General features: G+C 38.8%; 1 protein-coding gene across 3 annotated transcripts in view; it reads right to left on the reverse strand.

The window, feature by feature from the left end:
• The window catches only part of LOC140742318 (serine/threonine-protein kinase Doa), a 66,427-nt gene that overhangs the window by 25,053 nt on the left and 26,665 nt on the right, over positions 1-14,709 (reverse strand). Inside the window, exons 1-2 of one of the 3 annotated variants that reach the window (XM_073073208.1) lie at positions 11,797-11,940; positions 9,471-10,609 (exon numbers count right to left, since the gene is read on the reverse strand). The exons of the other annotated variants lie outside the window; for them this stretch is intronic. Of the exons in view, the coding sequence (XP_072929309.1) occupies positions 9,471-10,513 (1,043 nt within the window). The 5' untranslated portion in view covers positions 10,514-10,609; positions 11,797-11,940. Of the gene's footprint in view, positions 1-9,470; positions 10,610-11,796; positions 11,941-14,709 lie in introns of those variants that run through there. 3 annotated transcript variants of the gene reach the window in all.

Raw genomic sequence — 14,709 nt, forward strand, 5'->3', positions numbered from 1 at the left:
ACTCAAACATAATAAAAACTACTTATAGTATGACAAAAAACTTAAATAGAGATTAATTTTATTGATTGACGCGTGCATTATGTAATCGTTGTAGCAAAACTTAATTACAAGTCTGTATTACGGAAGGAAAATTGCTTATATTGAGCTTTCTAAAACGTTTTTCTATTGAGCTTATACATATAAACGTAGTATAATCTTAGTATTGCCCAGAATGCATTGGTAACTTTTATAATATCATATAACTTGCACAATAAAGATACGAATTAATTCTTTCCTTACAGGGAGTAAGGATTAATTGTGAAAGTTTGTATATGTACATACGAGGGTGCGTTTTTAAGTCCGCGGAATGGCAGGGTTGGAGGGGGGATAGCGGGCTCGTTAAGGGCGGTACGTGTTAAGTGACTCATAAATAGTATAAATATAAAGTTTTATCACAATTGCATCATTAGTTTTAAAACTATCGACAATTAAACAACTCAATCCGGAAGAAAATTGGAAGTATGGAGAAAATCGAGCATCGCGCCGTTATAAAGTTCCTTACCAAGCAAGGAAAGTCTGTGCAAATCATAATGGAAGAGATGTCATCGGTTTACGGGGACTCTTGCCCTGGAAAAACGATGGTTTACAAGTGGAACAACCTTTTTAAGCAAGGCAGGGATTCACTTGAAGACGACCCACGACCAGGACGGTCTGTTGAGGTGACCATTCCGGAAACGATAGCGGAAGTCGAAAAATTAGTACTGGAAGATGCTCGGCTAAAGAAGAAACAGCTTGCAGAAATGGTTGGAGTATCGGATACAACCATTTTTAAAATTCTGCATGGCCATCTTGGCATGACTAAGGTCAGCGCGCGGTGGGTGCCGAGAATGCTCACGCCGCCTCAGAAACAACAGCGCGTTGAATGTTCCCGTGCGTTTTTGAACCTCTGTGGAGAAGATAAGGTTATTGTACTGAATCGAATTGTTACTGGAGATGAAACTTGGGTTCACCATTATGAACCTGAGTCTAAACAAGACTCCATGCAGTGTCATAAATCGGGTACAGCACCTCCTAAAAAGTTTAAGGTGTCACAATCGGCCGGCAAATTCATGGCGACAGTCTTTTGGGATGCAGAAGGAATTTTGTTAATAGATTACAAAGATAAAGGTGTCTCTATAACCGGAGAATATTACGCAACAATCTTGGAGCGGTTAAAAGAAGCCATCAAAGAAAAAAGACGAGGAAAATTATCCAGAGGTGTCCTGCTGTTGCACGACAATGCGCCCGTACACAAGAGCCATATTGCACTGGCTGCCCTGCATAAGGTGGGCTTTGATATTTTAAATCACCCACCCTATAATCCAGACCTGGCTCCCAGCGATTATTATCTCTTTCCAAAAATGAAAAAAGAGCTTCGTGGAAAGAAATTTTCTACAGACGAAGAAGTAAATTTTTCGAAATTTCGAAGTCGTATTTTTCCGACAAGGACAAAACATTTTTTTATGAGGGTTTAAATAAGTTAATACAAAGATCTGAAAAATGCATTCGTCTTGCAGGAGAATATGTAGAAAAAGAAAAATAATTTTGACATTTTATTTTCGCTCCTTGTCCCTCATTCCGCGAACTTAAAAACGTACCCTCGTATGTAACTCAATCACGCAAAAACTGCATGCATTTGGATGTAGTATGGACCACAAATAGATAATGACCTGGATCAGAACACAAATATAAGAATTTTTATACAGATTGTAAAATGTACCTGTGGGTTTATTTACGATGTTCTTTTATTCACATTTTCATTACTGTGACGAACGTCTAAAGCTATTTATACAAAGTATTTATAAGCTATGATTTAGGTCGATTAATACTTCCCTTAGGATAAGAAGCGTTACAATACTGTTAATGACGTTATCATTCCGTGGTCTATAGACATTTAGCGCAATAATTTCACCTTCGTTGTGCCTCGTTTTTTAGCGCTGTAACCTACATAACAAATGTACCGTAATTATCGTAAGTACTGCGTACTGCCTTTTGGTTATGAGTTATTACCACTTAATAGATAATCAAGTCCACGCGAAGGAGGTTACGGGCGCAAGCTAGCTAGTGTTTCGTATGAAAATCAACAAATTCGAATTCAACTTTTTTATAATTTCGATTACACAAAATATTTTTCCCAAAACTTAATTAGGATTTAGGTATTATCTATTTAAATCAATTAGCACATAATATCAATAAATATAATCAGGAGCCATGGCCCAGGTATTCTGACTCTGATTGATCTAATTTTCAGACTTCTCCTTCACTTACTATTGATATTTGCTATGGAATTACGATTCTGAACTCAAGTTAGATTGCTTGGCCCACTCTTTTTTAGGATATTTCTGCGGTGAATTGCACTTTACTGGACTTTAGGTAAAAAATATAATTTTGATTACTATTGATAGTCCGTTGGTGGAATCTGCATACCATAGTCGTATGATGTAATAAATGCCGTTGTTTTGAAGATAAATCTCAACTCGTTTATATCACTGCAATAAAGAATATTTATCAAGATTTTATCTTCTGATATATTTGTAAGACATGTATTATCTTCATAATAGTAGTAGGAGTAAAATCGCATAATTTACAATTTTTAACATACAAATTATTAGCAAAGTATTAGAAAGTCTGATATAAATTTGACAAAAAACCATTGTTTTTCAAAAGCGTAAGAAGCTGTTTTAAAATCGAGGCTTAATATCAAATCATTTTTCACAGCAAAGTTGTAAGTTCAACTCAAAAGGTTGCCGAGCCTTCATTACAATGACTATATGAATATTTTAAATTGTTTATATTAACGCTAAGCTTTAATATTCTCAGAATATCGTTAAGGTAGACTAATCAACAGTACCCTGACACGAGTGATGCCATTTTTCGCGAACCGTAATGTCATATTGTTTATCATATGTTTGAACTTGAACACGTATGAATTGTTAGACCTTCGTCGCTTCGGAATAGCTCTTGAAACACCCAAATGTCAAGAATGTTAATTGGTTTTAAAGGCAACTGGTATTAGCTACACAATCAAAATTATCTTCTTGACGAATATTCTGAGCTATTCATCAATTTTAATCTGATCATTAGCTCCTTATTTACAGGGTTCAACCTTTGTTGACGCATGTTGCAATGTTTTCACAATAATAATCAAAGCTTTACACAGAAGCTAAGCTTTTGTATGTTTCTATTCGTTAAATTTAATTATTATATTATTTAATCAAACATAACTTTTATCAAACTAGAATTTAAAAAACTACAGTTTAGGGTATAAAATGTAGTAAGTTTTTAATTAAGTAGTAGAATTATTCTTTTGTAGTATAAGTTGAATAAAGAAATAAAATCGGCCCGTTTCCTAACAAAATATTAGTCCTGAAAATATTAGTCTAACCATAAATGTGCTGAGCGACATTACTTCGTAACAAAAAGCCGATTTTAAAACTGCAATACTTTTGAAACAATTTTCTGTCCAAGCCTGAAAAGGCACGGCATAGTAACTTGCGCTTACGTGATATTTGTAACAGAAAGTGAAGGCTTTGTTTATTGCATAAAATGTGCACGGAAGCCCGTCAAGTCGCATTAATAGGATACAGTTTTTGCGCCGTGAACTATAAATAAATAAATTACAAGAACACATAAGGAAATAACGAAATACAACAAAAGCCGATGTTTGTTGTAATTCCATCTCTATGTTCTAATAATTTAATTGAGTAAAATAATTACAATTGGGTATTGTACTCATTAAATAAACTCTTTGTTATGTTCGGACTTTGGAGTTATAGTCACGCACAAAATGGGTACGACTTTTAAAACATCTCAGTTTAAAATTATGTGACCAGTGGAAGTGATAATGAATTTGTAGAAGTAATGAGTAATGTCTCTCAATGGTATGTGGTTTAATATTTTTATGAAAATAAAAAATAATGTGCCAATTGATAATAGTTAAGGAAGTGTTCAACCAAGTGTTCAATTCATTAATTTAAGCATTTTAATACTGGAAGAATTTATTTTTGGTATTAACACAAAGTGAGTATTAAAACCAGGATCCTTCCTGTGTACTGCAATCAGTACATTGAAGTTTTGCGTCGGTAACAATATAAACAACACATTATATAAGGAAATAACAGAATTTGTGTAACACTGATTAACTGGAAACCTACATAACCTTTTATGACACTCAGAATATTCCATTTATTTCACATAGTAAATATAATATAATTTGAAGAATCTGTAGAGATTGCGATACTAAATTGATGAAAAGTTGATTATCATTGTAAGCGTTAAGTAATGCTGTCGAGGGACCAGGATTCTATTAAGCTCCGCCCACGCTTTAGATCAACTTTAAGTATGTTTTAGTTCGTTTTTTATTTAACTTAGTCAAGGATTGCTGCATCTCATTTACCTTTGCCGAGCGCCACCGTTTTCCCGACAACTAAAGAGACTCCAGGGAAAAATAATCCTTTTCGCCACGTTTCTATAAAATCGCGGTAAAATCGCCCGACTTACAGATATTTTTAATGATTTTTAAAATTTTATAGCAAACATTTTAAAATTTTGTAACGAAATTTGCTAGAAGCAATTTAAAGACCGGCAGCGCTTAATGTTGCCAGAAAATGTTATTGACATTACTTAGAACAAGTCACTTTTATGAATTACGTACATATTTCGGTATTACAAATTTACATTGTATCGATTGTGTAAATGTTAAGACTTATTTCGTCGCTCGAAGAATCGTCGTGAGATTGTCACCGGAAATATCTCTATGGTGTACGCGGAGCCTTATTCAAATTGCACATGGCGTCATGTCCAGTGGAGCCAAGCGCGTCACAGCGGCCGTGCACCCGTCGCGAATAACAAACATCGGAACGTTCACCAAGTTCACTTTCGACGAACACATTATAATTCGACGCCTCCTTCGGTTACGTGTACCTATACCTTATTGTCGATATACGCTACGGTAGCGACACGATGGCTTTTCTATCACATAAAAATAGTCAACGGACACACAGAAAGCAAAACTGATGGTACGTAATCACTACAGCTTATGGACATCTCTAATCAATGCCAAATAGGCTAAGAGTCCTATCTGAGGTCGGCTGTAGAGAAGTTGTTATGTCTAAGAACCAATTTGGTATGCCTCGTGTATTCTCTTTCAGGACACTCTACAAACGAGAACAAAGTAGAACACCGCTGCTATTGAGCAAATTTAGGTGAGGCGGTGGTGTCTCTGGATTCGCTACGTGGTCCTCCTCTGCGAACCTCGCAGGGTTCTACCAACCACTTTTGAATCTTTGCGTGCTAAACGTCACAAAATGCTTTTTCAAAGTGAATTTACCCGGAGTGTATGCCTATGCATATATGTCGAAGTTTTCACTTTTATCTCTTTACATATGAAAGTAGAAATTATTTAGATTTTTACATTGACACAAACAATGATACTTGTAATATAATGAGTTTATTATGATTGATTTATCGATAACGTATCTCGACCATGATTAATAATGTTTCCACTATTCTTTATTTATTTACCAACTTAATTGATACAATGGGAAAATATCTTATATTACGTGACATTAAAATGTATATTAAAGTAAATTAAATTCTCAATTCGTGAGCTTTAGTCTTCAAGACCATTTTATTTCGAATTTTATCAACTCACAGAGGTCAAGGTCTTAGATTTTGAAAGCATTAATCTATGTCAAAGAGCTATTTACAATCGTTGTTTGAAATCACGAGGAAACTTTCTGTTCCGCTCACTAATGGCAAAAACATCGTGTGATAAAGGCGCAAGTCAATATTTGTAGAAAAGTTTTGAGAAAGTGTTTTACACATTTACATGTAGGAGGTATTGATATGCGCATATTCAAACGCAAGTAAAAAGTTAAGGCTTGGTAAAAACAAATATTGCCTTAGCATTTGAAGGGTAATAAACGATAAATTTTTAATAATATATAAAACTGGGCAAATTCCAGCGAGTCCTTTTTGTTCACGAGGCAGTGACACTAATCGCCTGTGACGTATTACCGCCTGAACGCGCACCACCATTAAGGAAATTGCGCAAATACGACCAACTGAAAACGCGATGGAGGTAAAACGTTAATTTGCAATGCGGTCAACGTTCAAGCGAAGACGGTATTCATACAACGGTACTTTATATTTAGAAACATTCAACACGTGTATGCGATTGAATCATCTCGATGCCGTTTACAATGCTACTGGTATTTCCTTGTGTCGTAACATTTCACATTTTTACTTTCTGTGAACTTTTACTGACGGTTTTCCATGATAAGGGATTTCCGAGTTGTAATGTCAGGAGTCGCAGTTTCGCTCACGACCTAATATTACGGCTATTACGAGTGACACTGTGACAGGTAAGAAAATTGGCACGAAGAACAAGGCAATCAAAGGTCAGCAAGACTTCGCATCGAGAGTACAGCGCGTGGAACCGTGACCATAAATCGATTTGTCGACCGGTGCAGTGCAGGCGAGTTACGAAATCGATCGAAAGCGTCAGTCCTTAAGGTGACACGAACTGTGATGGGTCAAGGATTCATCTGCAATGCGTGAGTGACTTCGTTGATTATTTTAAAATTGTACCAATCTCTTAGTCAGAATCGGAGATGTTTGTTATTATCTATAATGTAGTACGCGTGCAATACGAAAGCGATCCCTGCAGTTTTGTTCCGCGGCCTAAACCGAACGTAGCGCGGCAGACAAGGCCGCGCCGGATGAGCGATTACTGTGAACCATGTCAACGGTGCCGCCGCGACTAATCGCCCGCCCGCGCCACGCTCGCGACAGGTCAATGACAAGCGTGGCTCTCGCTAACAACCACATGATCGACTTAATGAGCCCAACCGTACGGCTCCCATATCACTTTTAACGAACACTGAGACCTTCTTGATGGTTATGATAAACTACATTTCAACATTCACTTAAAATGCCCTGATCATTGTCCATTATAATGCAACTGCAAATCGATAATAAACCACGACGCGGACATTATTCAAAGTCTTAAATTAACTTCCTTGTGAGGTAAACTTAGATCTCAATCTTAGATATCGGGCAAGCGAGCTTTCTATACCACAGAGACAACCTATGAACTGTAATAAGCATATTAATGACTGCAGCGATGCTCGATATCATTACATCAGCGGTAAGAAACCACGGGGCGGTAATCGAGCACAGTACGAGACGGTGTAACGCACACGTGCGCACGCGCCGGGCGGGACCAGTCGCGCAGTGAAAGTTGAACTGCGTAACTACACTCCGCTTTTGACATTTGTCAGATGTACGTGAACTGGCCACAAAGTCGCGTTACCGATATGACACGTACAGAACTATATCACGATATGTTTACTCGTAGGTGACAAGCAAAAATTAAATAAAGTGCTGTCGCTCAATTTGTGAAAGTATATCTATTCAAATTCAAACGTTATTATGACTTTCGGCGTTAAATTACTGAATGCTAGAATCTGTTTACACCAGAAGCTCTTCATCATTAGCATTTTATTTTTTGCTTGGCGCTTGACAATACCGGTTATGTGATCATACAAACAAAGCAAAAAATAATCAGTCCGGATGAAACCGAAGGAAACCCCAATCCCCAGGAACTTTTGAACAATTTAAGTATACTCGTAATAAAGCCACGATTAAAGATATAAAGGAAATTCGTGAATGTCTCTGAAACGTGAGATAAAATACTGTTATCCCCGTTTATAACAATAGTGCATTTAGCTTTAAATCGTGCAAGCTAAAATGGTTCAATGGATGAGGAAAAGCCACAGCTTCTACCACGAACTCTCGAGCGCTTTCTCTCTCCATAATTCGCTTTTAATATTTAATTTAAAACTTTACAGCGTGTATAATGTTTTGATTATATTTAACTTTAGTGAATGGAAGAAAAACATTGTTTATTATTGTTTAGGAAAGACGTTTATAGGAAGAAATAATAAAGAGACAATATAAAGTAATTACGTCATGTAGCTAAAACCAGGTTGACAAATCCTTTGCGAGCGTATAAACCAGGACGGGACCTTGAAACATTCACTAAATGCTATCGAGACGAATCTTTTAAGTTATACACAGAGTGAGCGCCCACGGATCTGCGGAATATTTGTGTGCTTAGTTTTTATGTGAACATACAATAAGAATGTAACTTTGAAGTGTTCATGGCGCCTATTCGGTTGTGAATCAATCAGTTATCTGGTCTTTAAATAAATTATCGAAAAAAGCGCACTCTGCGCGCGACGTGAAAGCGTTAATCCTTGCAGTATGTTATGAAAGTAGAGGTCTTTGTTTATCAGAATAAGATAATACGATAACAGTCGTAAATAATGATATGTCGGCACTTAAAACGGGAATATAAATAAGCTTTCAAACCAATGTATTATTACAAACGTAATAAGTAAGCGAAATCTCTAGCTTTTTCGACTTGTGTTATGTGTAAATTAGTTAGTGGCACGTTTGTTTAAATCAAGAGGCGATAATGAAGTACGAAATGAGGCAATCGTCAGCGGGATGGATAATAGAGCCCGGCTGGTGAGTCACCGCTTGTGCAACGGCTTTAGCTTTGCACAACCAGTCCCCAGACCCTCGCCGATACCGGCGCACTGCATAATGCCTCGAGTAAATAGATTCGGTCGCGATAACAATACACCTATGAAAATCTATTACGTGTCAGGGGCATCGTTAAGCAACTTCGAAATGTGTTTCTTAGCTGGAGCACGGTAACGAATGCAACAATCTTCAGATTAATCGCTTTTAAACGATTAAGAAACACGCGAATTGTTATACGTAGACTATGTCTACATTAAGTTTTCGAAATGTGTTTGCTTTAAGTTTGTACAATTTTACTCGTTTTAATAATATTTGTCTTTGTTGTGTAAATAGTACGCTAAGCTAAGCTGAATATTTTAAATCGGAGTTGTTATTTGTTCGGCTTTGTTCGATAAAATAAAAACAACAAAACGAGAATACATTAACTATAGAAGCGGATATCAAAAACCCATATTGGGAATATTAACTAAAGGCGAAAACGACCGAGCCATCAGGTTTGAATTTATTTATAGCGATATAAAACTGCATTTGAATAAATCTCTGCTATCAAGAATAAATAGCTAGGATAACCAAGCCTAATGGCTTGCGAAACACGATTGTAAAAGCGCGCTCGCGCTGCACTGCGAACCAGTAGCGAAGTCGATGCACTCCACCTCCCGGCAATGTGCTCGCCTGCCTTTGGAGTTCTTTTTTTCTATTTATATGCGCACAGACACGCTCAGAGTCGAATCTATTTTGTAGTCTCGACATTATAAACTGATACGAAGCTCCTGGACAACACACACCCGTATTAAGCGACGGACGTAGAATTAGGGACGTGTTTGCTGAGGGATAATGTTAGGAATGGATTTGTTAGAAGCGATCGGAGGTGAATTTGCGCAAGTGCGCTAGGTACATACGATACGCTCCACTCGTGTTCACGCATGCTCTTCTGGAAAGCGGCAGACTTGGGCGTCCAGGAGTCGACGCCTAGGTACAGAGCCGGGAGCTCCGCCACCTTCACCTCTAGCCTCTCGGCGAGCCTCTGTTCCACGACGGACTTGGGGCCGCTCGTCAGCAATCTCTGTTGCTGGTCCTTCGCGCTCCGTCGCTCCGCGCCCGCGTAACCATTGAGTTTCTCGCCGTTGCAAGACGTCACGCTTTTTGGACCATCTGTGCTGAGTAATTTACTCTTAACGGTGTCCGTTTTACCGTAACTTTTATATTGCACTGATTCTGTTCCGTTCGCTAATCGCGAATACTTCAAAGAATCATACGTGTCGCCGTTCAGGCTGCTGTATTCGATGTTGTTTAGGTTAATGTCTCTGTCGCCGCGCTTGGACGTGACGTACCCGTTTCGTTTGCTACAACGCTCCTCGTGGCTTTGTTTGAGGAAGTTATTTTCGAAACTAGTTTTACATTTAGGAACATTGTTTAAATAGTCGCTATAGCTTAAATCTTTATTGTGTAACCCTTTATCACAGCTCTTCTTTAGTGTTTCCTGTATATCAATACCGTTACCGTTGAACCGTCCGTAAGTAAAACTGGCAGGTTGGCCGCTCTCCACATTGTTTTCAATTTTTTCTGTTCGTTCTGCATCCTTGCTTTCAAATTCGTGTTTAACGAGTGCAACACGCGATACCTCTTCGCCGTTTACGCCGTTCTTATAATGCGACTTAACGGCGAAATCTGTAGTTATGATGCCAGCCCTGCTCTGTTCGTTGGGAGCGGTCCATGTGTCGTGTTTCTTCTTATCACTACTTTTAGACGACCACGCTTTAGCGAGAGCGGCTTTAAGTGCCTCCCGCCTCTCATGCACGCTGACCCTCGGGTATTCGTGGATGGGCACTATGGCGGGTGCATACAGTGTAGACCGCGGTGTTGCTCGCGTTATCCGGAAACTTCTGAACTCCCTGTTGAACTCCGAATTGAGAGAATAAGCCGGTATTCTCGAAGTCACCATTTTGAGATCAAAATTTCCACTACTAATAAAATAACTTATCTTTTCACACTTAGACTCGTATTGGTAAAGAGCACACTGAACACATATCGACTCTACCTGCAACGAGATTGTTAGTCGTGGAAATATGTCGAACTTAATACAAACATGATTGAAACAAAAATGACGAGAGCCAGGGATGCGTGACGCTTACGAGGATGATGTCGGTCAAGTGTATTATTTCGCGTATAGTGCAAGTATGGGAATATGTAGGCTGTGGGCCGCGACCTTCGCGGTGGGCGGTGGCGTGGCGGGACAACGCACTGGTCAACGAACCGCCCCGTCCGCTCCCACTCGCGGCTTGCATAACGCACTCGCGAACCGCTGCCTACCTTATCTCCGATGCAGTTATCCTACCGATCGCGTCAGCACTGCATCATCGGAGACGTTCAATATGAACGCTCGCAACAAATTTAACTCAACATTTATAAGTAACTCGCAATGGTAGATAAATATATTAGGTTGCGGATAAATGATAAGACGTCACTCATGCATTAGGCTGTAATGTGGAGCAGTTATACCGTATAAGTGCAACAAGTGTCGCCTTGATGGCGTCCCTAATATGGGTAGTGGCGGGGCTGCCATATGGCCCGCGACCGACACATCCTCGCCTGTCTCTACTCCAGCTGCTGTGCGATCGCTATCGCTATATAAACATCTATTCTAGGACAGTGCTTAGAAACTTGTTGCTCTATTTGCTACGTATGACAGATTGAACAAACTCATAGAGCGCCTACGGCTACTGTATCGTGAATTTTTTTCACTGGACTGACATTGAATAAACATTACATTCGTCGATCAGTAAGGCCAAGTCGCATTATTAATGTGCATACATATTTATGAACGCTTTGAGTCTGTCATATTGAACACATCATTTAGATAACAACAAGTCCCTGTTTGTAAACGCATTAAGTAATTGTTCTGATAATATCTTCGGCAATAAGAACACTGATAATTGTATTGTTCGAACATTTAGTTCAACAGATTTCCACGATTAACGATGGCTGCACTTTGGGCCTGCCGATCACTCCACCGAAACAATAACACCGATCAACACACGAACCTCTTCGGTGGTTGCTACACAAATGGCACTTATCACCGGAGAAGACAACGAAGGAGACTACTTAGTCGTAACATTTAAACGAGGTAGCCGATAACGCGACAATATCCATAGCCGATGGAGAGCAACCACCGGAAGCGAGTGCATGCGTCGAACGGCGGCGGTGCGGTGGTCGGTACGTGCATACCTTCTCGTTGCGCGCGCGAGAACTGCGTGCGGTGTGCGTGCACCGCTGCGACTCAACTGACTGAAGGGAGGCAACGCACGCTCGCCTGCGAGGACCCCACCGCCGCCGCCTCTCTCCTGCGGTCCGCCACTTGTGACTCTATCGCGGAGCACTACGGCCGGAATCACAGGAGCACTGACCTTCACTACCGCGCCGAGCCAGTTTGAGTGCCGCCTGCATTGCTTGTGGCTCCGTGTGCTCTACTAGCGACCATAACGTTAGCCCAACACACAACCACGTCCGAGTTCACCGAGATACAGTTTATACAGATACTATAATTTAACCGACCAAATACCTAACAAAATGTTTCTAGGGGTACACCTCTACATATAGTATTCGTTCGCATGATACTACTGTTTATATTTTGCTTTTTATTTTGACGTGAAGAGCGTAAATTGTGAGAGATTTCGCATGTACCGCTACCGACGAAATTTTCTCTCGGAGAACGTCTCGCGAGCGCTACAATTTTTTTATCGTCTGCATTTTGTAGAGCGCTCTCAATCAGCTCGTTAACGGCATAAAACACGAATTTATTAATTAAAGCGGCAAAGTACGACGCCAACCGTAAATAATGTTTATTTTATTCGAGAAATCTATTTCAGTTATTTAAGAAAGATTAGGAGGCCTCACCTTAAACACTTCTTTGTATATTTATGTAGAAGAGATATTTTAATATGTACCTGAAACAAAATAAAATTCAATTAATTCATGTATCAATTTTACCAACGGTGACACAAAACAACATTAGTGTGCATATTTTGAACAAAAAATGGGAACATTACGCGCACAGAGATACAGAAGGTCGACAATATTTCGAAAGAGTAGGTAGGTACTTGCTTATACATATTAAGATTATAATATATGCATTTGGGCCACCGACAAAAATTATAATGACGACGTGAACACATACTTCAATTTATGTAACTATATTAAATATAAGTAAAAAATATTTATCATTCCTTATTTATATACTTTACACGTAGCTCTGCAAAATTAATTGTGCCTAATGGTTTTCGACACACCTTTATTATTTTGAATAATCATTTAATCAAGCTAAACACCGCTAATAAACACACATGAGGTCACCAAATGTAGGTGAAAGTGTGGAAAACAAATTAAATTAATGACCAGCCGAAAGGTATATCATAAATTACAGCTGCCTACGGTTTGTTACCGAGAAATAAAAGTTTAAATTAATTCGGACACTGTTTCAACGTGTTCATCGATCAGTCATTGGTTTAATTGCGCTCAATATTTGTAAATATTTGAAGTAAAGAGATGCTATTAAGTTGGCACCTTAATCATACGAATTTTATAAATATAAAGTTCTTAGATTCGGTGCAGTAAATGTTTCTATATTCCTAAATTAAAATTTCATGATCGACAAAAACAACCAATCCCCAGCATAAGTAAAGCCAATACACCTATATATGCCTTGAAAAAAATATTGTATCTATGCAGTAATTTTGATAGCATTAAGTGAATGTTAACTATATTAACTCTCTCTCAGATAAGTTTTAATAAGGTTCTCAATTTATTTAATTCACTCCCCAGAGTTAGCGAGTTCCTCAGTGGAATCAATCTCAAGTAGGCTGTATCTGCAGATGGACTGCAGGGAACTTAACATAATGTGGACAGCACGAGCTATTGTTCCTTCTATTACATAAAACAAAACATTCATTCCTACGTGGTACAATAAAACAACGCTAATTTACTCAGCTGTGATTGTGTACTCTTTTTGTTGTCTTAACCCAAAGCACTGAATACTAGTGGAGTTCTGTGTTAACATGCATGGTTAATATTTATTTATGTGAGAAATAAATTTAAACATGGCCTACACTGACACATTATTGCCTATTCAATGGGGATGTGTGTCACTGCCAGCTATTATGCGCTTCTATGATTTTATTACCTCTAGACCTGATCTACGCTACATTAGGTTCGCTTATGTTACTATATATAGCTTTCCCTACGTCTTTTACACGGTAACGTCGTGAACAACTTGTTTCTGTCCCACCGCTGGGCGTGGTTTTTGTTAACCTTTTCAAAATGTTCAAAGTGCGGTTTGGGATTTCACTCACAACTGAAAACGTTTAGAAACAATTCTTAGGCATGTACATTTTTAAGTTCACGTTCACCGTTATAGTAAGTGTTCATTAATTTACAATTGAGCAAAAAACCCCTCGAGGTACGTGTCCTGAATTCAGACCCGGATCTCTAGCGTGGGTGGTATGGACGAAATTCGTATCACATATTATGACAGTAAGCGAACATTTGTTAAAAGTGACAAAAATCGAAAACGATTCCGCTTTAGAAAATTATTGTGAAGCAGTCTACCGAATTCAATAGAAGAATCAAAATAAGAAATGTAAAAGCAAGTTAAATATAACTAACGAAGAGCTAAGCAGTAAAGTATACAAAAAGATGGAACAAAAAATGTTTGCAGTGCAAACGGAACGAACACAAAAAGGTGTTAATAAATTCTCAAAAGTGGGATCCGCAAATATTATTGCGCAACTAAACGGAAATTCATCACACTTGAATCACACACAAACATCCCTAAGGTACCGTTAGATGTTCCTCTCGCGTCCCACACACCGGGTTCTTTGTGGAAACCTACAATCAAATATTGTCCGTTATATGACAACCGAGTGAAACAAAGTATCGATAGCCCAGTACGTTCGTATTCTCGACCTAACCGACAGTAGGCGACCGCGTTAGTCTATTCAATTGGTGGCACGTAAATGACGGCAAAAAATAATAGCACCGGAGGCGGCGCGTCGTCGACAAACGGCGAGGTCCAATGACCCAAATGGTTTACTGGGCCGCTGAGACTAACGAAAGAAAAATCGGTCACTGTTCTCAACAACTACA

The sequence above is a fragment of the Epargyreus clarus genome, unplaced genomic scaffold (assembly GCF_041222505.1).
Source record: "Epargyreus clarus isolate Ecla_fem2 unplaced genomic scaffold, WU_Ecla_fem_2.2 ptg000005l, whole genome shotgun sequence".
Classification (NCBI taxonomy): domain Eukaryota; kingdom Metazoa; phylum Arthropoda; class Insecta; order Lepidoptera; family Hesperiidae; genus Epargyreus; species Epargyreus clarus.